Here is a 22,127-nt window from a genome sequence, read left to right as displayed (position 1 = left end):
GCATGCAAATTTTAGTACATTTATGTTGCACTGTCAGTATTTGTATACTATGAAGCACATCAAATTAAAAATCTATTCATTTAAATGTATTAGAATATGACATCAGAAATATTTATCCGCCTCAGTAGTCTTTGTAAATGTATTACATAAAACGCCTTCTTAGGTAACCACAAACGACGATGATTGGCCCACTTTAGTCAGCGCGGAGAACAGCAACACGTACCACGTGACAACACCGTCAACTGGGCGATAATTAATACCTCAATAATGACACTTAAGATATTTTATTATCCATTAAATTGATAATACACAGTATAGAGTTCAGATATGAAAACCATTTTTAATATCCATTGTAGTAACCATTCAGAGAAAGATTATGGGTCACAATGTGGATCGCCATTCTACCAAAATTTTACCCGTTTATTCTAACAGCAGATGTCATCATCCTAGCGCGACGACTACATAGAATAACCTGCGACGTCCATCGTGACCGGTGTTGGAAAATACGTTTTGAAACGATAAACAGACTGGACAGGTGTTTATTTATTTTTCAGAAATACTTGTCTTTGTGAATATTCTGTTGTGTGGATGCGTTTTCTATAATTTGGTTAAACTGGATGGTACGTTAAAGCTCTTTCGTTACATTGACAAGGTGATCTCTCTGTCTCTGATGCACAATGGTGTATGTTTACGTTGTGTTTTAACTGCATTGTCATGATGATGCAGCAGATTTTACTGTAAATGGCCATTTGGTTAGTGTCGTCCAGTATCGGACAAGGACATAAGACTTAAAATATCCATTTGAGCCTTCTGATTATGAGCTAGGAACGCTACATTTTTGGGTATTACTAAAAACAAACCTTTAAAAAGAACGTTCTGGGAACCAAAAATTGTTAGCTGGGATATCCATTATTTTAACGTTCCTCTAACGTTCTCCTAACTTTATTTTAACATTCCTCTAATGTTATTTTAAAGTTCTAATGTTAGCTGGGATATCCAGCTAACAATTTTTGGTTCCCAGAACGTTCTTTTTAAATGTTTGTTTTTGGTAATACTCAGGTAAGTTTTCTTAACGGAAATAGAACGTTAGTTTTTGATTTGTAGAACGTTATTCTAACGTTCCCCTAACATTATTTTAATGTTCCTCTAACGTTATTTTAACATTATTCTAACCTTATTTTACCGTTCCCCTTACGTTATTTTAAAATAACATTAAAATAACATTAGGGGAACATTAAAATAACATTAGGGGAACATTAAAATAACATTAGGGGAACATTAATGTTCTCCAAATGTTATTTTTACGTTCCCCTAACGTTTCTCTAATGTCCCTCTAAGGCTATTTTAACGTCCCTCTAACGTTATTTTAGCGTTCCCTAACGTTAATTTAACATTCCTCTAACATTTCCCTAACGTTATTTTAACATTCCTCTAACGTTATTTTAGCTTTCCCCTAACGTTATTTTAACATTCCTCTAACATTCCCCTAATGTTATTTTAACACTCCTCTAACGTTCTCCTAACGTTATTTTAACAGTCCCCTAACGTCATCTTAACGTTCCTCTAACGTTCTTCAAATGTTATTTTAACGTTCCCCTAATGTTCTATTAACATCCCTCTAACGTTATTTTAACATTCCTCTAACATTATTCTAACATTCTCCTAATGTTATTTTAATGTCCCTAACATTATTGTAACGTTCCCCTAATGTTATTCTGTTATTTTAACAGTCCCCTAATGTCATTTTAACGTTCCTCTAACATTCCCCTAACATTATTTTAACATTATTTTAACAGTCCCCTAATGTCATTTTAACGTTTCTCTAACGTTCTCCTAACGTTATTTTAACATTCCCCTAACGTTATTCAAACATTATTCTAACAGTTCCCTAATGTCATTTTAACGTTCCTCTAACGTTATTCTAACGTTCCCCCTAATGTTATTTTAACATTCCTCTAACATTCTCCTAACGTTATTTTAATGTCCCTCTAACATTATTTTAACGTTCCCCTAATGTTATTCTAACGTTATTTTAACAGTCCCCTAATGTAATTTTAACGTTCTCCTATTATTTTAACGTCCCTCTAACGTTCTCCTAACTTTATTTTAACATTCCTCTAATGTTATTCTAAAGTTCCTAGAACGATCCCCTAAACTCTTTACTCCAGTATCATTACCTCGTTCCCAGAACGTTATTTGGTTCTCAAAAAAATAACCAAATGGGAACCAAATACTAACGTCAGGGGAACGTTTTGTGTTATATATTAATAGGTGATGGCAGACCTTGGACTGAAGGAGGGGGACAGGGTGCTGCTGACATGGACTCAGCCATCATCTCCTGCTGCACTGAAGGAGTTTGCTGAAAGTCTTGGCTCTATTGTTGGTAACCAGAGTCTGGTGTCTTTGGAGAACATGGAGAGACTACAACTTTGTAAGTACATAGGCATATCAGTTTATTACTTGCAAGTCTCAGTCTGAGTTAAAAAATTAAAGAAATTGTTCACCCAAAAATGTTTATATACCTCATATCTGTCTGTTTCAGCTTCTCATGCAGCTTCAAGTTATGACTGGGTTCTCTCAGGCCTTCTGGCTGATAGCTCACCAATCCACAGTTCTGAAATGCTGGTGGAGATCGCCAGAGTGATGAAACCTGGTGGGAAACTTGTGCTAGAAGAGCCGGTAACAGGTATCCGATTCAGAACGGCACAGGCTGTACAACATCCTCAAGTGAAATGAATCAGTGCTGATGGATCGCCTTGTAACGTTTCTTCTCAGGTTCTGAAGACAGCGGTGTGAGAACTGCTGGGAAAGTGATGTCAGCTCTTAAACTGTCCGGATTAGTGTCTGTCACAGAGGTCAGCATTCATGGATTTTATTAAGTTGATTCAGCGTATGGCTGGTATAATATATAACTATATAAAAGTATATATTGATTTTTTTTTTTCAGCTCACAAAATGGCTCACATGAGCACTTTTGAACTGGCCTACTGAAACAGTCTTTTTGTAAATTACAATGAGCAAATAAAAAGTGCATTAAATTCAGATGGTCCTAAAGTCTGCATGTCAGCTGAAATGAAAGTATGTTTAATTTTCACAGGTGAAGACGGAGCCGCTGAGCCCTGAAGCAGCCGCAGCTCTGAAAGAGCGCACAGGGTTCCAGGGAAACACGCTTTCAAGGGTTCGAATATCGGCATCTAAACCTAACTTTGAGGTCGGATCCTCGACGCAACTGAAACTTTCCTTTGGCAAGAAAACAACTACAACAGGTCTGTGGTTTTTAAGCACTTCCACATTAAATGCAACACAAGGTCAAAATTGACCCTATGACCGTATTCTGGTCTTAATGTGCATGATTCCTCAGTCCGTTATTCAAAGAAAGATCGTTTTTGAAAGGACCATTTAACTCTTTACTCGCCAGTGTTTATTTTAAAAAGTTGCCAGTCACCGCCAGCATTTTTGATCATTTCCACAAAACTTTATATACCTCTTTGTGGGTTCGACATTTCATTAAGTAACATTAGGCAGTTTTGATTTATATGCTGTTGAATATTTGATGATCACATTAGCTTACATGTGAGTAAGCAATGCTTCTATCGCTTGTTTCTGCTTCTTCTTCACATGTTTTTGGATCAGAGGATTCTGTACTCTTTCAGAAGATGCGTAATAGCGCCCCCTACCGTATAACAGTGAAAACATAGATTCGAGAGGCTGCTCACTGCAGAGACAATGGGTGGAGCTAGACGTCCAACCATAACCTAATCCTACCCATAACCCTATCGCTAAACATAACTCCACCCATTACGTCCAGAGAGGGGGAGCTGGGCGTCATGTGACTCTGCAGTGAGCACCACTTGGAGAATTGTCAAATGTTGGAAAGAGATAAAAAAAAGTGTTAAAATGCCTCGTTTCACTTGGAAATCCTACATTATACAAAGTTTTGAATGTTGTTTCATGTTGATGTATCAATTAAAAAGGGGCAAATCAATACATTCATAACACAACACTTGTTTTCTGCAGAGAAACCAGCTCTTGATCCAAGCACCGCACAAAAGTGGACTCTATCAGCCAATGAAATGGATGACGATGATGTGGTATGTAAATGATCTATTTTGATATCTGTCAGTCTTGTGGCTTTTGTGTATTATCTATACCTAGCACGTTGTTGTGCTCCTTCACTTCTCTAGGATTTGGTGGATTCAGATGCGCTTTTGGATGCTGATGATCTGAAGAAGCCTGACCCGTCCTCCCTCAAAGCTTCCTGTGGGGATGAGTCCAAAAAGAAGAAAAAAGCCTGCAAAAACTGGTGATTACCTCAAATTAAACAACATATAAAGCTGTAAGCAATGTATCCATCTACTAACAGGACCGTTCTTGGTCTGTAGCACGTGTGGTCTTGCTGAAGAACTGGAACAGGAGAGTAAAGCTGTTCAGAAAGCCAGCCAGCCCAAATCAGCCTGTGGAAGTGTATGTATTTCTGTCACTAAATTATTAATTTCTTTGTACTTTGAAGTTTTTTACAAATTATGACACCTGATTTATGTTTCCTCTCTAGTGTTATTTGGGTGATGCCTTCAGATGTGCCAGCTGTCCATATCTAGGCATGCCTGCCTTCAAACCTGGGGAGAAGGTTCTGCTGGCCAACACTGATATAGCTGATGCATAGACAATCTTTTTTGAGACATTACATTCCGTTATGATTCTGCAACATCAAAGCCCAGATTAGTGTCATTTCTGTCGAATGCACTAAAGTTACTAAATACATGTATGTTAATACATGAAGAAAAATGAAAAAGTTATGCACAGTTTGTTTGTAAATGTCACTTGCCATGAGATTGGTAGTCTTTAAATATGTCAAATAGTATCCAGAGAGATCAGATGATTAAATCTCATCTTCATGTATAAGCAAGGAAAGACCATTTTGAGTACAATTTGTTTTATTTGAAAATCCAAAGCAGTTACTCATGTTTTGCCTTCTGTATAGTAGTATGTGATTATTTTAAGCTAAAATGAAATGCTTAATAAAATTTGCTAAAATAATACATGAACTTTTGCCTTATATATTCATATACAGTACATTCAACCTATTTCATATCATCACTACTTTAAACAGCATCATGGGACTTGTGTAGCACCATACAGTTCGATCTGTTACCATATAGTATGCAATCAGAATGAACCTCTGCACACGACACAAAGTAATATCTCTGATCTGATGTATTTAAATTAGTGCTGTCAAACGATTAATCACATCCAAAATAAAAGTTTGTATACATATGTGTATATATAGACACACGTAAATATTTCTTAAATATATACATGTCTATTTATATATACATAATAAATATAAACAAACTTGTATTTTGGATGCGATTAATCGCGATTCATCATTTGACATCACTAATTTAAATACATTATTACACATCAAATTGTCTAGATAAGTTACTTAATCATCACTGTGAATATATAAATATTATGGGGAGGATAAAAACAACTACAAGCTCATGTAAGAAGTTCAGTCATTGAAACTCTTTGGATAAGAAGTGTCTTGGAAAATAATTTAAACAACTGATGAACTAGTTCATTTGATTTTTGATTATAGTCATTGGTCAAGGTTCGGTGACAGAGAAGTCCATTTTAATGTCACCAGTATGAGGTTCAAAGGTTAAATTGTAGGAAAGATCTTCCCTTCCATTCCCAGAAGTTTCCCTCACAGATCTGAAGAAGAACACTCCTTGTTTCCGGTGTGGGCTCCATACACAAGCTCCCTGTTAAATAAGGTGAATAGGTCAGGAGATTGACACATGATTATTACTGTCTTATTTGAATTTCCATTTTAACTTTATTGAGGAAGATTTATGAAGACTGACATTTCATCAGAATGCAGATATTGTTTGTACAATAAACAAGATAATATTTAGCAAATACCTCTTCACTAACTGGCTTGGTTAGGCCCATGCTTACGGTGATGTCCTCAGTCAGCTGATACTCCATCCAGAGAACGACAGCATGACAGCGTCCTCTCCTGAAACATCAGTATCAGTCAGGAGCACTGCTGTATATATATTAAATATATAATTTATATATATTATATCCATGTATATTAAGTATATTAAAAAAGAAAACAGTTTAAATTGTAATAATATTTCATGATATTACTGTTTTTACTGTATTTTGATCAAATAAATGCAGCTTCATAAGAGCTGATCATAAGACTTTTCAAAAAAAATCTTATCAACCCCAAACTTTTGAATGATAATGTATTTCAATAACAACATATTTTATTGAATATAAACATTTAAAGCAATATTAATTAGAATTTTAGCATTTAAAATTCATGCTAAAATACAATTGATTACATTTAATGTCTATGTTATAAATAAATGCATATTTATAATAGTATAATATCTATTTTAAAAACACATTTTTATAATTAGATATAATAATTATGTATTATGCAATATAATAATTGTATGTTAATTTTACCCTGTGAATGGCACAGCTCCATCACTGTTGATTGGTTGTTCAGGAACGCATTGCGTGAAGTCAAATGTCATGACTGGAAGTGGTTTTGTTAGGGCACGACAAGGGTATTCCCAGAGTGGGTGTGGCTCTGCCTCCCAGGATTCACGGAAATCCAAAGATTGCTGTGGGTGGAGTTAATCGCAAAAGCATATTAATTAACTGCATTAAAATTTCATGTAAATTGTTCAATCTACATTCATAACATGATTTCAGATCAAAACCTGTAACCAGTACTTACCTGAATCATCTCATCCATAGGACTGACGTCAAAGCCCTCGCAAGTACCGCAGGGAACTCGGATTCTCCACAGATCCTGATTCAAAATTCAAAAATGTTTAATACAGAAGTCAGCTAGTCTGTAAATGTACAATACAGAAGTTAGTATATCCGACAAGTATCTAAAAGAAATAATTTACCCGAAATTCAACAGCGACTATGTAAAGTGTGGCAGCACGAGGCAGGATGGCGGCGTTGGGCTGAAGCAGTTGGGCTACAGCGGTGCGGCAATACCAGAAGAACAGAGAGTGCCACGGCAGAAGACTGGTGCTGAAGTACGGCTCTCCCATCAATACTGAAATCTGAAGGGAGATTTAAAGCTGCATTTATTTGACCAGTAGTTTTCCATTTTAAAATTATATTATATATATATACATATTAAAATGTGTGATGGCAAAGCTTAATTTTCAGCATCATTACTCCAGTCTTCGGTGTCACATGATCCTTCAGAAATCATTCTAATAAGCCGATTTGTTGCTCAAGAAACATTTTGTATTATTATCAATGTTGAAAACAGTTGTGTTGCTTAATATTGTTGTGGAAAGTCATGATAAATTTTAAATTTGTGATAAATTCAGATTCTGCTGAGTCTTTGAAAGTCCACAAATGCATGTAAAGTACATATATAGAGGGTCTCATGGTGTATACACAGATTTATTTAGTTTGTACCTGATTTCCCTCTAAATCAGCCAATGAGAGCTGCTCAGGTCGTATTCCCAGCAGCTGCACTCCATGCTTCAGTGAGTTAGTATGTAGCACCTGTGAGCAGGAGATAAAATGTTTCAGTACCAAGTACCAATCCTGTCTGCACTCATGTAGGCAATTATTTTTTAGGATCTAAATCTCACCTGTTCAATCACTTGTTTTGCCATTCCAGAGTTTTCCAAACTGAACACCTGAAAAGACAGAAAGAAAGATTCATATACAGTATGATCTGTTTCAAAACCTAGTAGGCTGCCTACCTAGACAGTATTTTAAGGAGTCATAGTTATGCTCCCTATACCTTGTTTCGGCTACATTTTAAGGCAGCACTGCATTTATCCTTCACAGAAAAAGCAATCCCAGAATACAGAGATTATTTGTGTCGTTAGCTTAGCAACATGCTAGCATCAAACTCTGTTGAAAGCAATTGCAAGTCATGTAGTGCTTAGAGTTGCTTATAATTTACTTAAAATGTATACTTTACTTGCTATACATTAGTTCATTTTCATTTAAAACAGATTATTTACCCAATATTGCATTGTTAGCTTAACAACATGCTAACTTCAAACTCTTGGTCAATTAAGTCATGTAGTGCTTAGAGTTGCTTATAATTTACTTAAAATGTATACTTTTTTTGCTACACATCAATCATTTTCATTTAAAACAGATTATTTACCCAATATTGCATTGTTAGCTTAGCAACATGCTAACTTCAACTTTATTGGTCAATTACAATTTAAGTAGAACATAGAGTTGCTTATAAATTACTTAATTTATAATTTACTTGATAAAAATAGTTTAATTCAGTTTAATTCAAAGTGATTATTTACCCAATATTTCATCATTAGTTTAGCAACATGCTAACATCAAACTCTACTGAAATCAATTGCAAGTCATGTAGTCCATAGAGTTGCTTATAATTTACTTAAAACGTATAATTTACTGGATAAAAATAGTTCATTTTCATTTAAAACTGATTATTTAACACATATTGCATTGTTAGCTTAGCAACAAGCAAACATTAAACTCTACTGGTCAACTAAGTCATGTAGTGCATAGAGTTGCTTATAGTTTACTTAAAACATGTATAAATTACTCAATAAAAATAGTTAATTTTCATTTAAAATAGATTATTTAACCTATATTGCATTGTTAGCTTAGTAACATGCTATCATCAAACTCTGTTGGTCAATTGCAAGGGATGTGGTGCAGAGAGTTGCTTATAGTTTACTTAATTTAATTATGAGTTTCCATGAAGGTTAGGATGTTGCCTCAGAAGGTGTAGGGATAAGGCAGCTCATCAGGTTTTGAAGCAGACCTAAATTTGAGAATCTTATGACTCAAGCAAAAACAAAAGGGGCTACTCACCTTTCTAGATCCAAGCAGATGAGAAAAAATAGGTAACAGGCTCCCATCACTGACCGATAAACACACACTGTCTGGTTTCAGAATCTGCAAGCATACATGAAACCACACTAAATTATGAGCCATCGCCAGAAAGCGGCACTTCAAGCTCACATGTAAATCAACAGTGAATGTATAAGTATAACTTACACTGCGTAATGCGTTCACATAACTCTCAGTCCTCTGTTCGTCGTTTATTTCCCCAAAGCGAGGCCTCGTCCAGACCAGGTGGGCCTGACAGGTGCAGCATGGGCAAAACTGTGCCACTTTGACATCATTTTGTTCACTAAAATACAGACGGTCAAAAATATAATACCGTCTTCCTCATAGACACTTCCGTTTAAAGGAGGACACGTTATGTCTAAAACACTGCATCTTTACCTGTTCGTAAGGCTGTACCAGAGACTGTAGTCATCATGGGAGACAATTAAACTCAGCTCTTCTCCTTCTGAAACATTCTTCTCTGCAGGAAGGAAGTAGACACTCTGCATCCAGTGATCCCTCCACTGCACATCACATGATGCAAAATAATCAAATATATTTATAGTCGAAGTAAGCTTATTGTCATACAGCGTTCGTATTATAGGGGCCAAGTAAGACGATTCTTGATATTCGCACATGAATATTAGTGGCTAAGCACCAGTACTTACAGGGTAAGTATGAGGTTCTGAATAGGTCCAACTAGGGGCCATAGTGCACACAATGTTGCCATCAGGGTCCATGTCAATGTCCCACCAGGATAAGACTACCTGTGCTCTTCCGCTGGTCTGGGCCTTGAACTGTGCCGTGTAGGACTGAGCAGCACTGCTAACCGGCTTGCTGAAATGAACACTAGAGTGGAAAAATACATCAGTTAATTAAGCAAAAATACCATAAAATGGCCCGTTTTGATTAAGAGAGTTAAGAACTACCATTCAAAGTCGTACCTGAACATGGTGCAGATGGGCCCGAGGGGAGTGAAAGACTCTGGAGGCACCTGGCTAAGCTGGATGTCACAGACAGAGGGCGCTCCTGCACACTCCACTACAGCAGAAGGGGGCAGAAGTTTGTTCCCATCCACCTCTATGGGTTGAATCTGTGACCATTTCCACAGCATATCTGACTCCACCAGCTGGGCATAGACCGTGGCACGGTGCGGCACAGCTTCACAACCTGCCTGTGCCAGTGAAAGCAGCAGCATTAAACACTTAAAAGACACAGCAAAATGTTTAACTGCAATTTACGACTGTTTTTTACCTTGACAAGGTGCATGTGTGCATGTTCATAGCTGGGCAACGCGCCTTCACCGATCAGCTCTGTATCGAACAGCTCTGTGACAAGGATGTTTGCTCGTTCTTGCATGTCTCCATCTGCAGATACAAATTCAGTTACATTTGTAAGGCATTCAAGGTGATACAAATGAGGTTGTCCATTACAATATTTACAATATGGCACTCAAGATATATTATATATATATATATATATATATATATATATATATATATATATATATATATATATATATATATATAGCGACTTGACAATTATTAACAAATTATTGTTTTATATTATTTTATATTAATATTTATATATATTTTATATAATAATATAAAAAATTAAATGTTATATACAATCATGTATATAATTAAAATTGTATAATCATCATATATACACACATGAAAATTATTAAATTATAAAATGTAAATTATTCACAATTTGAATATTTTATAATTTAATATATATATATATATAATTTTATATAATATAAAAAATTTAATACATACATACATATATATATATACGAAAATTCTTAAATTCATTTATAAAATTAAATGTAAATTATTCACAATTTGAATATTTTATAATTTAATATATATATAATTTATATAATATAAAAAATTTAATACATATATATATATATATATATATATGAAAATTATTATATTATAAAATGTAAATTATTCACAATTTGAATATTTTATAATTTAATTATATATATATATATATATATATAATTTTATATAATATAAAAAATTAAATACATATATATATAATATATACACGAAAATTCTTAAATTCATTTATAAAATTTTAATTATTCACAATTTGAATATTTTAAAATGTATATATGTGTATATATATATATATATATATATTATATATACACAAAAATTCTTAAATTATAAAATTTAAATTATTCACAATTTTCATTTTAATTACAATTATAAAAATATATAATATATAATAAAATATTATTTAATAATATTAATTATTATTTATGAATAGTAATTAATATACAAAATTACGGAGCCACGCATATGACATGGGGAAAAAAATAATTATATTTATTAACAATTTGTTCCCATCACTTACTTATACATCAGCATGTTTTACTAATTTGTTCCCTCGTTTTAAATAAACTGTGCAAAATATAATAAATTGTTCCCTTGTTTTACTAAATTGTAGCCACGTTGAAATAATTTGTTCCCTTGTTTTAGTTAAATCAAACGAGGGAACGAATTAATAAGTTGTGGGGGCGAATTCTTAATTTTTGGCCACGATTTAACCAAAACGAGAGAACGAATTAAATCGTGGCCATGATATATATATTTTTGTCTACATGTCATGTGCAGGGCTCCGTACAAAATATTACATGAAAAAAAAAAAGATAAAATAGTAAAATAATAGGTATATCATTTTAATTTTATAATTTTCATAAAAATATTTATCACATATAAATTATTTATCATATATAAATTTATATATTTAATAATCCTTAAGTGCCTATGGGTGCTGCATAGTGATATATACAATAGGTAGTTACACTATTTATTTTAACACTGCTCAAATGCTGTTTCTACCAATCAACATCCAGGACTGTAATTATCAGTTTTATAATCACAAATGCACAGAACTTGTCGGATCTACCTGGATAATAAGTATAATGATGGTTATCTAACCTGGTCCAACCGTAACTTCTGTGGAGTGTTTGTTGATGACCTTGATTTTGTCTGCGAAGCCGTTCTTCTCTGTGATGCAAGTGGCAGCCTGTGCCATGGGCTTAAACACCTGTGTGGTATTGGCATTTTTGTCTTCAGGTAAAAAAAACAAACATTTTTTTAATCAACATTCAATTCATTAGCCTATTGTACCTCTATGGCATAGCAGAAGTCAGCTCCAGCCGTCACAGCCATCATGGAGAGCAGACCCGTCCCAGTGCCGATGTCCAGGACCACCACCCGCTCACCGCGTGCCTTCACTCTGCTCACCGCTGACCGAATGCCTTGGTAGTATTTCTCATTCTTAGGAACACAAGGCAGAAAGTTCAAAGTTTGGCGATGTTTAAGGTCATTTTCAGTCTATATGCTTTTGGAAAATATGTCAAATAAAGCTAATCTTGATTGTTCACCCAAAAATGAAGATTCTGTCATGTCATTCTGATTTTATTTTTTACGTGGAACATAAAAGAACTCATTTTGCAAATTGAACTCCATTATAGGAGCAAGACCTTTTTTAGAACCATTATTTTGGTTTCCCGTTTTTCATGTAATTTTAGTATGTGTATGTATGGGTCCAACAACAAAACTCACTCTGTCTTTATCATGGAGCATATCTGCATAGCAGGACCTAGGAAAGAGACACACAAACCATTATCAGGACATGTCCAAATAATTTACCTCCCTGTCCCATGACAGGATATCACATGACTACAATTCGATTAAGTGTAATTGATATTCTGGCACAGTTACCAACACGTGTTAGAACAACAATAGCAACAAGTCACTCTCAAGTATTTTCACGCCATTTTGATACGTTTAATTTTTTTTAACAATATCATAGATTAATCTTACACAAACAGGCAAAGATCAGCTGTTGTGTGTGTATGGTGATGTTACATGAGATGGTTCACACACCTCGCAATCTCCTGATGGTAATCATACTCCTCGCTTTCCTCAACCCAGTCCAGCGCTCCGGTTGTTGGATTTGCGCGACCGCAAAATGTCTTCATTGTCATTTCAGTCTTAAGTAAACACACGTATGAATGAATGTTGTTGTACTATAAATGTCTAGAGCGTTCACAAATAAATTAATCCAACATGATCTCTCCGGGCGCGGCCATGTTTTTTCGAGAAGACACGCCCTTAAGATCACGTGACCACAAAAAGCCTCTTCCCTTCAGCCGTTGCCAAAATACTATTAGTTTTGTCATTTTGATGTTTTGTGTTTAATAAGAAACAGATCACATACAATCAAAGTTGCGATGTTAAATCAAGGTAAGTGATTGGCTGTCCTTGTCTTTGAATGTTGGGCCCAGAAACCACTTTGAAAGCATTTTTGTGTTGTTGTTGAACATTATTTAGCTTTCAGTCAGTTTTGTAGTGTGGTTCCCTTCTCTGTCATAGGTGGATTTAAAAGATTGTAAAAACATAGCTACGTTAATTAATTTATTTATTTTTTTGTTTGTAGATTGTAAAGGAATTTTATGTGTATTAAATTTAGTGTTGCAGTTGTTTTCTTTTATCATTAATATTAATAATAGCCTGAAATTATTTTTCTAGCTGATGGTGTTTTTGAGCCGTGGACTGAGTGCAACCGAAGAGGTTCATACCTCTAAACACATTCATTGAAAATAATCCCTTCATACATGATTTTATTAATAATATTATTATTATTATTTACCCTTTTGGTAGCCTGTTTTGTCCCATGTCTCAAAAATCAGTGTCCTATAAATGCAAACATATCCATCCATTCATGTACCATTGTATTTATATTGTTGGTTGTTAGTGTAATACCCTTGAATTTATGAACTGATGAATCAGTTTTATATAAATTTTGTTTTAAAATGCATTACTTTATTGACTGATAGTCAACCACAATATACATAGTGCACCACAATATACAAGTTTTAAAGCAATTGATTGAATATCTTTGGGAATGCCGTGTTTGGTAACGTTAACATTTTTATAAATTTACATTAAAAAGTTATCGCCCCCTAAATATTTAAAAATGCAATGGGCCAGATTGTGCACTGCTTTCTCTTGTTTCTACCATACATGTGTTTACCTTTTTTTTAATTTCTTGTATGTACATTTTGTTTGTGCACTTTTTTGTAAGAAAGCATTTGGTGAAATTGTAAATGTAAATATTTTTGGGCACATTATAATTTACTAAAATGACAGTGCATTGTTCAGACAAGACCAAGCAGAAAACGAATATGCTAGTCTTATTGAATACTGATGAATTAATAATGAATTTCCCATTCACTAGGCTGGATACAGTTCAGTTAGGTAGTTTCTCTGAGTGCTTCTCAAGTACACTTTGCAGTAGGCAGACAAAATTGAATGCTGGAAGAGGGCACAAGGATTTCTGTGAATATAGGGCGGTATCCTGGTGGTAAAGGTGGTGCGTTCTTCTCCAGAAAATCTAGTACTGACTTCCGCACGTCTTTGGGTACATCTCCTCTTACATCCAACAGGGCAGAGACATGCTCCTCACTGAAAAGACACACTTTGTATTAATATAAAGTTAATATAATCTCTTGGCATTGATTAATCTCTGTATCAGAAAATATTTCAGAATATTAAGATCTATTGTGTATCCTTTGTTTAAATCTCACTTTATATCAGGGTACTTGGCTACCAGTCCAGAAATATCCAGTATTAGCATGCTTGGGTCTTTCACATGGATTATGTCAGCCAGTGCAAGTATCAAAGCTGTGGGATTCACCTCGCCTATGGTCCCGTCAATCTCCTTTAAATGTAAAAACAGCAATAAAGCAGTGAAATAGCCAAAGTCATTTAATTTCCACAAACATATACTAACATGTTCTTGGTTGGCTTGGGCCAAAACCCAAAGTTTAAAACCTATGCAGACTTCTGATTGCCCCTAAAGCACAACAATACCCAAATAAATGAATGTAAATGGGTTTTTACCATGCTTTGAAGGTGGTCCCTCAGCTGCTGAGCATCCTGTGACATTCGCTGGGCCAACTGATTTCGCTCATCATTACTTCTGCAGACTAGTCTCTTTTGCATCAGTGCTCGGACATACTCAACAACAGTTAGCCATTGACATTCCTCCTTCAGCCTCTGTAGATGATGGACAACCACAAATTGTTGGTAAAGATATACGCTCATTTTATTGTGTGATCCATGTAATTTCCACTGCCTGGTGTAAACACTAACCTGGCGACAAGGTTCCCGCACCCTGTTGTAGAGTTCACAGTGACGTTCTAGAACCCCACACATATTTGGGGTTACATCTCCCTGGTCCAGCCAGGTACGAGACAAGAGCTCTTGTAGATGAGGTTGTAGATCAAACAAGAGATGGTCCATAACTAAGCGACATGCCTTTCTCACAGCACGATCCAGGGCAGCCAGAGGTCCAAGTGAAATGCGAGAATACCGGTTTGAAGGGAAGGAGCACAACTGCTGCTGCAGACTTTCTGTGGAGGTTCTGGATGTACATTTAAATCAAAGATTTAGACATACTGCTTATAAGCACAAAAAACTATTTGAAACACACACATTTTCAAACAAACATCACATAAATACAGACATACTGTAAAAAGATACTTGTACATCATCTCACTTGAGGATGATGCAGTTGCTGATGCAGGCCAGGAGATAATGGAGGTAAAACTTGTTTATGTTTGGATCTCTGCGATGCTCCTTCCCAAATTCTATGATTGCATCTCGAAATCTGTTTAGATATAGTGAGAAGAAAGAACAAAAATGTTGAATTTTTATCATTTAGAATTATGATACCAGTATTGCTAAATATACACACCGGCTGAGGAGGTTCTCCATCTCATAAAGACCCATTTGGATTGTCTGGTCCCGCAGAGCTTCGCTTATCCTCAAGGCCACCCGTGCATTTTCTTCTAGCATCTAATAACCCAGACACCAGAGCAGTTCATATATATTGGTGCTGATATTAGGTAAAATCTTTCTCATTAGCTGCTTCCATCCACCTATTTTATATGTATTTTGAGATAATGAATAAAAAACAATGCCAAGAAATGCCAAGATGCACATAAATTCTAAAAATGTGCTTAAAAAAAGTATGTGCTCAATTGAGGCAGACAAATTTTTTACCCGATATGTATGTGCACAAACTACGATGGAAACCAAAAAATATAATGACCTCCCAGAAGTGTCTCATGTGATTGCATACCCAAACACAAGATTACGTGACAGTGTTTATTGAGTTTCATCAATCCATTTTTATTACAGATATTTTGTGCCAATTTCCCAGGAGGTGATGATTTTGTTCTCTTGAACACATGGGAAACGCTGCATTGTTCGTAAATGTTTTATGCAATATTCCATTTTGGCGCATAATTTGAATTCACAACTTTGAAGGCCAACATAGCTTCTGTAGATCAAGCCATTGCTGAAGTACCTGAGTGATGATGGTTGGAAGGCTGGTGTGATAGCAGCCCTCATGATCAATATCTGGTTCCTGATCCCTCTGCCAATCTGTCAGCTCTACCTCTAGAGCCTTGTGCATCCACTCAGAGACACTCTTCTGCAAACAATCACAGTAAAACTTCTCAAGAACTTGTGGCCTGTTAAACCAAACAAGACAAGGTAAATGATAAATGTTTGGAGACTAAAACCACACTCTGGTTCTTACCCGAACTTTTTGGACATATTTGTTCTGCAGCTGCTCAAGACCTTCCTGAGATATGAGAGGTCCCAGGTCCTCAATGTCTAGCTCAGCTACAAGGGCTGGCTCACCCATCATCTCTGAGCTTAAAGAACACATTCTAATGTGTTGGACTTTTTGGTTACCAATTGACCAAATTCACATATAATCGTAAGCTTTACCTACCTGTTGTATATGTGCAGGACCCAGTTAAGAACAGCAAAGATTTCCCCACCCTCTAGCTCCCATCCACTAACCAGTCCAAGATGGGTCTGCAAGAACTGGTGGCAGGAGCGCAGGTAAGCTCTTGTTAAACGATAGTGAGCTGGAACACACTGTTCCAGAACATGCCGCACTGTTGAAAGGTCTCCCATAATGCAGTGCTGTAGTGCAGACAAGTGACTTGCAAGCCCTGGTCCTTGAGTGTGCAAGTAGGACACGCTACGGAAACGTGCTGACACTGCCTCCTCCATCACCTAACCAATAGTTTGAACACATGCATATTAAGTAAATTCAAATGTACAAGCCTTTTTAAGCCTTTAAATTTAGTTGTGCCATCATACAAACAACTTTTTCCAGTACTTCTACCAATATCATCAAACCTTGAAGAAGCGGTCCCTCCAACAACGTGGTCTCCCAGAGGGCATGGGCGTGTTGTGTCCCAATGTTGATCTCCGCTCCTCCAGAAAGAACTGATCTAGTGCTTCTTCACGCTCCACTATCCTTACAGCTGACACAAAAGGCGTGGGGTTCTGACGACAAAGGGTCAACCCACTCCCCACCACTGCCCAGAGCTCCTTGGCAAGGGCATCCACCAGGCGTCCAACACCTGAGAAATAATTCCGCACCAACTCCTCATTTTCAGAGGTTAATCCTGTTCCAGATGATCCCCTGGGTCCCTGGAGCTGCAGCAGTACCTCATCCTGCCAGCGCTCTAGTTCCATTAGCCGAGCATGAGCTTCCAGTAGTCTCCGAGACTCCACTAGCCTCTCTGTCTCTAGCACCATACTCCGCACTGACATGAAAGAGAAGACATAACAAATGATAGCCTCAATGTATATACTTAGAGTGCAATCTTACATTACTTTGGCCTTAACAAACCTCAGTACTTAAGTGGGTGATAGAGCTATGCTATTATTTAGATAGATAGCTATAGACTTATCAACTTTAATGGTGACTATCAACTTTTTTAGCAAGATTCTTGATCTGCCTTGACAGTAGTGGACCTAAAAGAGAAACCTGGAGACCCAAGACATTTTATACTATACCCGCTATAACTTCTCTGCGGCAATTCAGTCTGTCCTTCAGTGACCCATAAATCAGTCTTGCTTGGCTAGAATTGCTTGCTTTCACATACTTTTATGTATTTGAGTATGTTTGGCTTTTAGGCAAGTTGTTCAGTCCTACTCCTGGAAGGCCCACTGCAGAGCTTAGCTCCAACCACAATCAAGTTAATCAAGGTCTTCAGGATTACTTGAAATTTCTAGAAAGTTATGTTGCAGAATCTTCTAGACCAGGATTGGACAACCTTGCTCTTAGATGTTCAAGACCTATCCAAAATATCCATAGAGGGCATTCAAAAATAATAAGGACATGCAGTTCACTGAAAAGGGCAAGGGATCACTTACCTTTGTAGAGGCGTGGAAGGTTGCTAACTGCAGCAAGGAGCTGGCGGTGATTGACAGAAACCTCCCGAAGTGTCTCCAGTGTAGTTACTTCTTCAGAATTTTTCCTGGACTCCAAATTCACCTTGTGCATGTCACGAGACACTTCTCTCAGCTCAGCTCGTGCCTCTCGCAATTGACCAAGACCCCAGTCAACACCTTCCAGGTAGGACTGTACAACTGACTTAAAAATGCAAGTGAGCAGATGACTTTTCTTGCAGACATTTTTAGATTTAGATCTAGGCTTTTTAGAGGCTTTCTAATTGAACTGAAATAATGATCACTACTTACCTTTAACCTTGAATGAATCGATGCAGTTCGTTGACTCTCTCTTTTCCTGTATTGTCCAAGTCTCTCCAGATGCTCTGGACGACAAAAGACACCTGAGGCCCATTTCAGCGCAGCACCCCGAGCCAAACATTCGGCTCTCTCCAGCTCTGGCCACACCTCAACTGGGACAAGGGCATCTGTCAGTCAAAATAGGAAAAAAAATACTTAGCCTATATGATATAGAAACAAAAGAACAATGCCCACAGCAGAGAAAAATCCAATGTGAATTGTGCAGTTGTTCAGCTGTAATGTTAGGAAGTTATTGCTGATTGTGTAAGAGAATGCATACTTTTTCTGAAAGTCTTGTTTGACTTGTACAATGAATAACTTTAACAGTCTTTATATTTTCTTGTGTTCATGAGAGAGATATTACTTAAACCAGTACACGACTACATCTAAAAGAGACTGAACTTCACCAAAGTCTTAAACTCAGCAGATGAATTGATCTCTTCTCCAAAGAATGACTCAGAAGTGTCCTGATCGTTTTGAAGGCTGAAGTTTCAAAATTTCCATTTCGTATGCCTCAATCCCATGGGTGCTCAAGAGCTGAAACACCCACGGGAAAGTATGTAAGAATACAATTACTGAAACCGCTTCAGGGCAGAAACTGCATGTTTTCCCCTCTCCATGATAAATGACAGAATCATGCAAAACAAAGGTTCATAATGCAGTGACCAGTTGTAAGTGCTTGCCAGCTTACAGCTGTGGTCTATGTACAACTGACCATCCACTTTTTTTTCAGTTGACGTATCTTTTATTCACAACATTACAGTTCAAAGTTTGATTTGGAGCAAAAAGGTATTTGAAAATTGGAAATAAAGATAAATGTGTAGGACTTTTTATTTAATCCTTAATTAGAAAATGAACAACCCATAAAGCACTGCAAATTATGTGATCTAATTCAGCCATGTATAGTACTTGAAAAAAATGGTTTTTGTAGTTATTAACATTTATAAAAAAAAAAAAAAAATACTTGGCAACTGTGATAAAGAAGGACAGCAAAATTGATCACCATTTTTGTGAGTCTGATTTAATTACATCATTAAGCTGTGTTGCTGGGCTGTCATTCATGTTACCATGGTTACATTGACTTCTCTAATTGATGGCCCTTTCTTCAGGATTATGGATAATGTAGTACTTCACTGGGAATTCGGCCAAAACCGCAATGATTCATGGCTTGTACAAGAACCGTATACCATCACTTAAAGACCTTATTGTTATTGTAGGTATGTGCTGAACGTTTTATACATTACTACTAAAATGAAATATTTAATTTTTTTTTTTATTAACAGATCCTTGCTATTGTGCTTTATAAACCCTGTATTCAGGTTTATTCCCTATTTGACAGCATTTTTGCACGGCACAATGTTAAATTTCGTAAATGTTTTTATAAAAGTACATTGTGCATTATGACTAGGCCTTATAATTATTAATTTCCTGTGGTGCTGAAATGCATGCGTTTGACCAAATTCAAGTCCTTCAACCCATAGTTTTTGTTTTGTGTGTGTGTGTGTGTGTACAGTGTATATATATATATATATATATATATATATATAAGGACAAAAAGTCAAGAAGGCTACAATTACTTATGGCTAGACATCATGGGGGTAGGAGGAACCCTACATAATTCCCCTGGCAGAAACATATATGCTGCTTATATTTAATTTTATGACATACCTTTCTTTCTTTCTTTCTTTCTTTCTCTTTTATGTAGATACACACTCTAGATCTCTCTACTAGTGCAACATTATGACTTTATAAACAAACACTTGCATGATGCATATCAACATTGCTAACAAACAGAAAGGATGTGTACCTTCATGATTGTCTCGGCCATTGGTGTCTCCGTCTGACATTTAGGCTTGTTGTTCCACCGTCCACCGTTCTGCCACTAAGAGACTGCCCTGCCCAGAGGGCCTGCTCAGTGTCGCCAGATAGAGCAATCAGCAGAGACGGAGAGAGTAATGAGGGGGAAGAAGAGAGAGGGTACATACCCACTTTACCGCCAGCCTTCCTCTCTCACACTCCCAGACACATCCTCTGCTCAGAGGCCGGCAGGAAGGGAAGGGAGGAAGGGAGAGAGCGCAAGAGGGACAGAGGGAAAGCGGCCACTCCGCCCTCCAAATGATCCAGATGGTGAGCGGTAAGTGTGGGGGTGGCCTTCATGTGCAACAGTGCCTCTCTGTGTCTGAGGTAGTTATAATCCAATATGTTTCAGAGGAAGTGCTTGGGACAATCGAACAAAGGTTGTATGTGGTTTGACATAATCATTAGCGATCATTTGTATTGTTCCAGAAAGTTCTAGTGTCTTGTGATCCCTCACAGCTGCTGGTTGTAGAGCAAACATGAGAGGAATCCAAGTTCAGAGGCCCCTTAATGAATGTGTTTATTTGTGTAAGTGTCGTGGCCTTTGACTTACCCCATGACTGTTTACCTCTCTCTCTGGGTCTCCAGACTAGTCTCTACCAAACACACACCCACACAAATATCACAAACTTAAGTAGTAGTAGAACACACAGCTGTTGATGAAGAAGTGTTGAAATGGATTTCGGTGTAAGTTTATTCAAAGATAGACTATTATTACTCAGCTCTCTGAAATGTTTTATTCTGACTGGTCAATTGTGGCTCTCTACACTTTAAATTGTATTTAAATTGTATTGTACTGACAGTAATCGGAAGTAAACAATTTCCTACAGAATTACCTAGTTCTGGCATGAAACTCTAGATGGTACAGGCTGATAGGTCTTTAACTTATTTGGTAGTGATCTTGTCATTATCTACAAAGCACAGCTGATTGGTTGCTATTGCATCAGCGGCCAATGAGGTGCAACTCAACATTCAAACAAATACAGCCTGCAGCACGCTTTCAGGAACCCTCCACCTTCCCCAGCTCCACCTGTATAGATCTGCTACAGGGGTTAATTTGTGTATGTTAAATGTGCAGCAGAAGCCGCATGTCTTACATGCTCAAAATGTCTATGAATGTATTGGCAGTAGCAAGTCTCGGTACTTGATCTGTAGCAGTGTAGCAGATCTAGACCAAAATAGCAGACCAAATACATTAACATTGCCATCCACATGCCAATCTCTATTACCATATCAATCTCCAGAGAGTTGTCATGAAAGAACTATAGTTTAAGGTCTAGCATTTCACTCCTTAGTCTCTTTCTGTTTTAACCCCATTTTTAATGTCCTTTTCTATTCATTTATTTGTTTTTCTGCCATATAATAAGCAGGATAATGTCAAATCAGTCAGTCATTATTGCTAAGTAAACCCCTTTAGGGAGATGCAAGCCTTGATCACCTTGCCTCTGTTTGTTTTGCTATAAAGACTAGCTGATTACTTTTTGCATTACTCAAATTTTCATCTGTCTGATTCAGATTGTTCTGTGCTTTTTGATAGTTTGCAAGCCTTCTAATGCAAAATTCGAAGGCTATGTCTTTTATCGTTCTTCCTTAGCAGCAGCATGTGCTAAAAATAGCTGTGACTAGACTTTGCTGTCTTTGCAAAGCACCATAATAATCAGAGGACTGTGACAGACTAACAGAGCTTTTCCGCTGACGCTAACAGTTCCCTTTGGACTGAGGGGTGACGTAGCT

At 36.6% G+C, this 22,127-nt stretch overlaps 3 protein-coding genes across 7 annotated transcripts; 1 reads left to right on the top strand and 2 right to left on the bottom strand.

Annotated features, from left to right (window-relative positions):
* The first annotated feature begins 357 nt into the window (after positions 1 to 357).
* Positions 358 to 5,039, top strand: ciapin1 (cytokine induced apoptosis inhibitor 1). Of its 3 annotated transcripts, none has more exons than XM_051883495.1 (9): positions 358 to 535; positions 2,272 to 2,431; positions 2,543 to 2,686; positions 2,776 to 2,855; positions 3,098 to 3,266; positions 4,018 to 4,091; positions 4,185 to 4,303; positions 4,383 to 4,464; positions 4,553 to 5,039. In XM_051883495.1, exons 2-9 carry the CDS (start codon positions 2,275 to 2,277, stop codon positions 4,661 to 4,663), a joined length of 936 nt encoding a protein of 311 aa, XP_051739455.1. In that variant the 5' UTR covers positions 358 to 535; positions 2,272 to 2,274; the 3' UTR covers positions 4,664 to 5,039. The 3 variants fall into 3 exon arrangements, with proteins under 3 accessions (XP_051739455.1, XP_051739454.1, XP_051739457.1); XM_051883494.1 differs by having other exon boundaries at positions 446 to 620; XM_051883497.1 differs by lacking the exon at positions 358 to 535 and adding an exon at positions 634 to 652.
* On the bottom strand, positions 4,917 to 13,041 carry prmt7 (protein arginine methyltransferase 7). Its single transcript, XM_051883492.1, has 17 exons — positions 12,798 to 13,041; positions 12,474 to 12,510; positions 12,036 to 12,185; positions 11,844 to 11,952; positions 10,141 to 10,253; positions 9,831 to 10,060; positions 9,555 to 9,735; positions 9,286 to 9,410; positions 9,055 to 9,190; positions 8,869 to 8,952; positions 7,647 to 7,694; positions 7,468 to 7,557; positions 6,939 to 7,100; positions 6,761 to 6,835; positions 6,484 to 6,644; positions 5,926 to 6,022; positions 4,917 to 5,765 (listed from the first exon to the last, which is right to left on the bottom strand). The coding sequence occupies exons 1-17, from the start codon at positions 12,896 to 12,898 to the stop codon at positions 5,607 to 5,609; spliced, it is 2,058 nt and encodes a 685-aa protein (XP_051739452.1). The 5' UTR covers positions 12,899 to 13,041; the 3' UTR covers positions 4,917 to 5,606.
* A 662-nt stretch (positions 13,042 to 13,703) lies between these two features.
* exoc3l1 (exocyst complex component 3-like 1) lies at positions 13,704 to 20,587 on the bottom strand. Of its 3 annotated transcripts, XM_051883489.1 has the most exons (13): positions 20,344 to 20,584; positions 18,489 to 18,664; positions 18,162 to 18,381; positions 17,136 to 17,548; positions 16,720 to 17,009; positions 16,522 to 16,639; positions 16,288 to 16,413; positions 15,673 to 15,773; positions 15,475 to 15,585; positions 15,069 to 15,339; positions 14,817 to 14,972; positions 14,501 to 14,634; positions 13,704 to 14,378 (listed from the first exon to the last, which is right to left on the bottom strand). In XM_051883489.1, the coding sequence occupies exons 1-13, from the start codon at positions 20,381 to 20,383 to the stop codon at positions 14,192 to 14,194; spliced, it is 2,343 nt and encodes a 780-aa protein (XP_051739449.1). In that variant the 5' UTR covers positions 20,384 to 20,584; the 3' UTR covers positions 13,704 to 14,191. The 3 variants fall into 3 exon arrangements, with proteins under 3 accessions (XP_051739449.1, XP_051739450.1, XP_051739451.1); XM_051883490.1 differs by lacking the exon at positions 20,344 to 20,584 and having other exon boundaries at positions 18,162 to 18,377; positions 18,489 to 18,609; XM_051883491.1 differs by lacking the exons at positions 13,704 to 14,378; positions 14,501 to 14,634; positions 14,817 to 14,972 and having other exon boundaries at positions 15,139 to 15,339; positions 15,446 to 15,585; positions 20,344 to 20,587.
* Positions 20,588 to 22,127: the final 1,540 nt, after the last annotated feature.

Source organism: Ctenopharyngodon idella, chromosome 24, assembly GCF_019924925.1.
Source record: "Ctenopharyngodon idella isolate HZGC_01 chromosome 24, HZGC01, whole genome shotgun sequence".
In the NCBI taxonomy this organism is placed as follows: Eukaryota; Metazoa; Chordata; class Actinopteri; order Cypriniformes; family Xenocyprididae; genus Ctenopharyngodon; species Ctenopharyngodon idella.
Note: the sequence above shows the minus strand (reverse complement) of the source record. Positions and strands in the feature narration are given on the sequence as shown.

Excerpts from the sequence above, each read along its gene's own strand:
- ciapin1 (XM_051883494.1), top strand. Across the intron at positions 2,856-3,097 it reads GATTAGTGTCTGTCACAGAG|GTGAAGACGGAGCCGCTGAG; the intron begins GTCAGCATTCAT and ends TAATTTTCACAG. Across the intron at positions 3,267-4,017 it reads CAAGAAAACAACTACAACAG|AGAAACCAGCTCTTGATCCA; the intron begins GTCTGTGGTTTT and ends TGTTTTCTGCAG.
- exoc3l1 (XM_051883489.1), bottom strand. The coding sequence starts at position 20,383 with ATGTCAGACGGAGACACCAATGGCCGAGACAATCATGAAG. Across the intron at positions 17,010-17,135 it reads GGAGGGACCGCTTCTTCAAG|GTGATGGAGGAGGCAGTGTC; the intron begins GTTTGATGATAT and ends ACTATTGGTTAG. Across the intron at positions 14,635-14,816 it reads GGGACCACCTTCAAAGCATG|GAGATTGACGGGACCATAGG; the intron begins GTAAAAACCCAT and ends TTACATTTAAAG.
- prmt7 (XM_051883492.1), bottom strand. The coding sequence starts at position 12,898 with ATGACAATGAAGACATTTTGCGGTCGCGCAAATCCAACAACCGGAGCG. Across the intron at positions 12,511-12,797 it reads TACCATCAGGAGATTGCGAG|GTCCTGCTATGCAGATATGC; the intron begins GTGTGTGAACCA and ends TCTCTTTCCTAG. Across the intron at positions 11,953-12,035 it reads ACTTCTGCTATGCCATAGAG|GTGTTTAAGCCCATGGCACA; the intron begins GTACAATAGGCT and ends AATACCACACAG.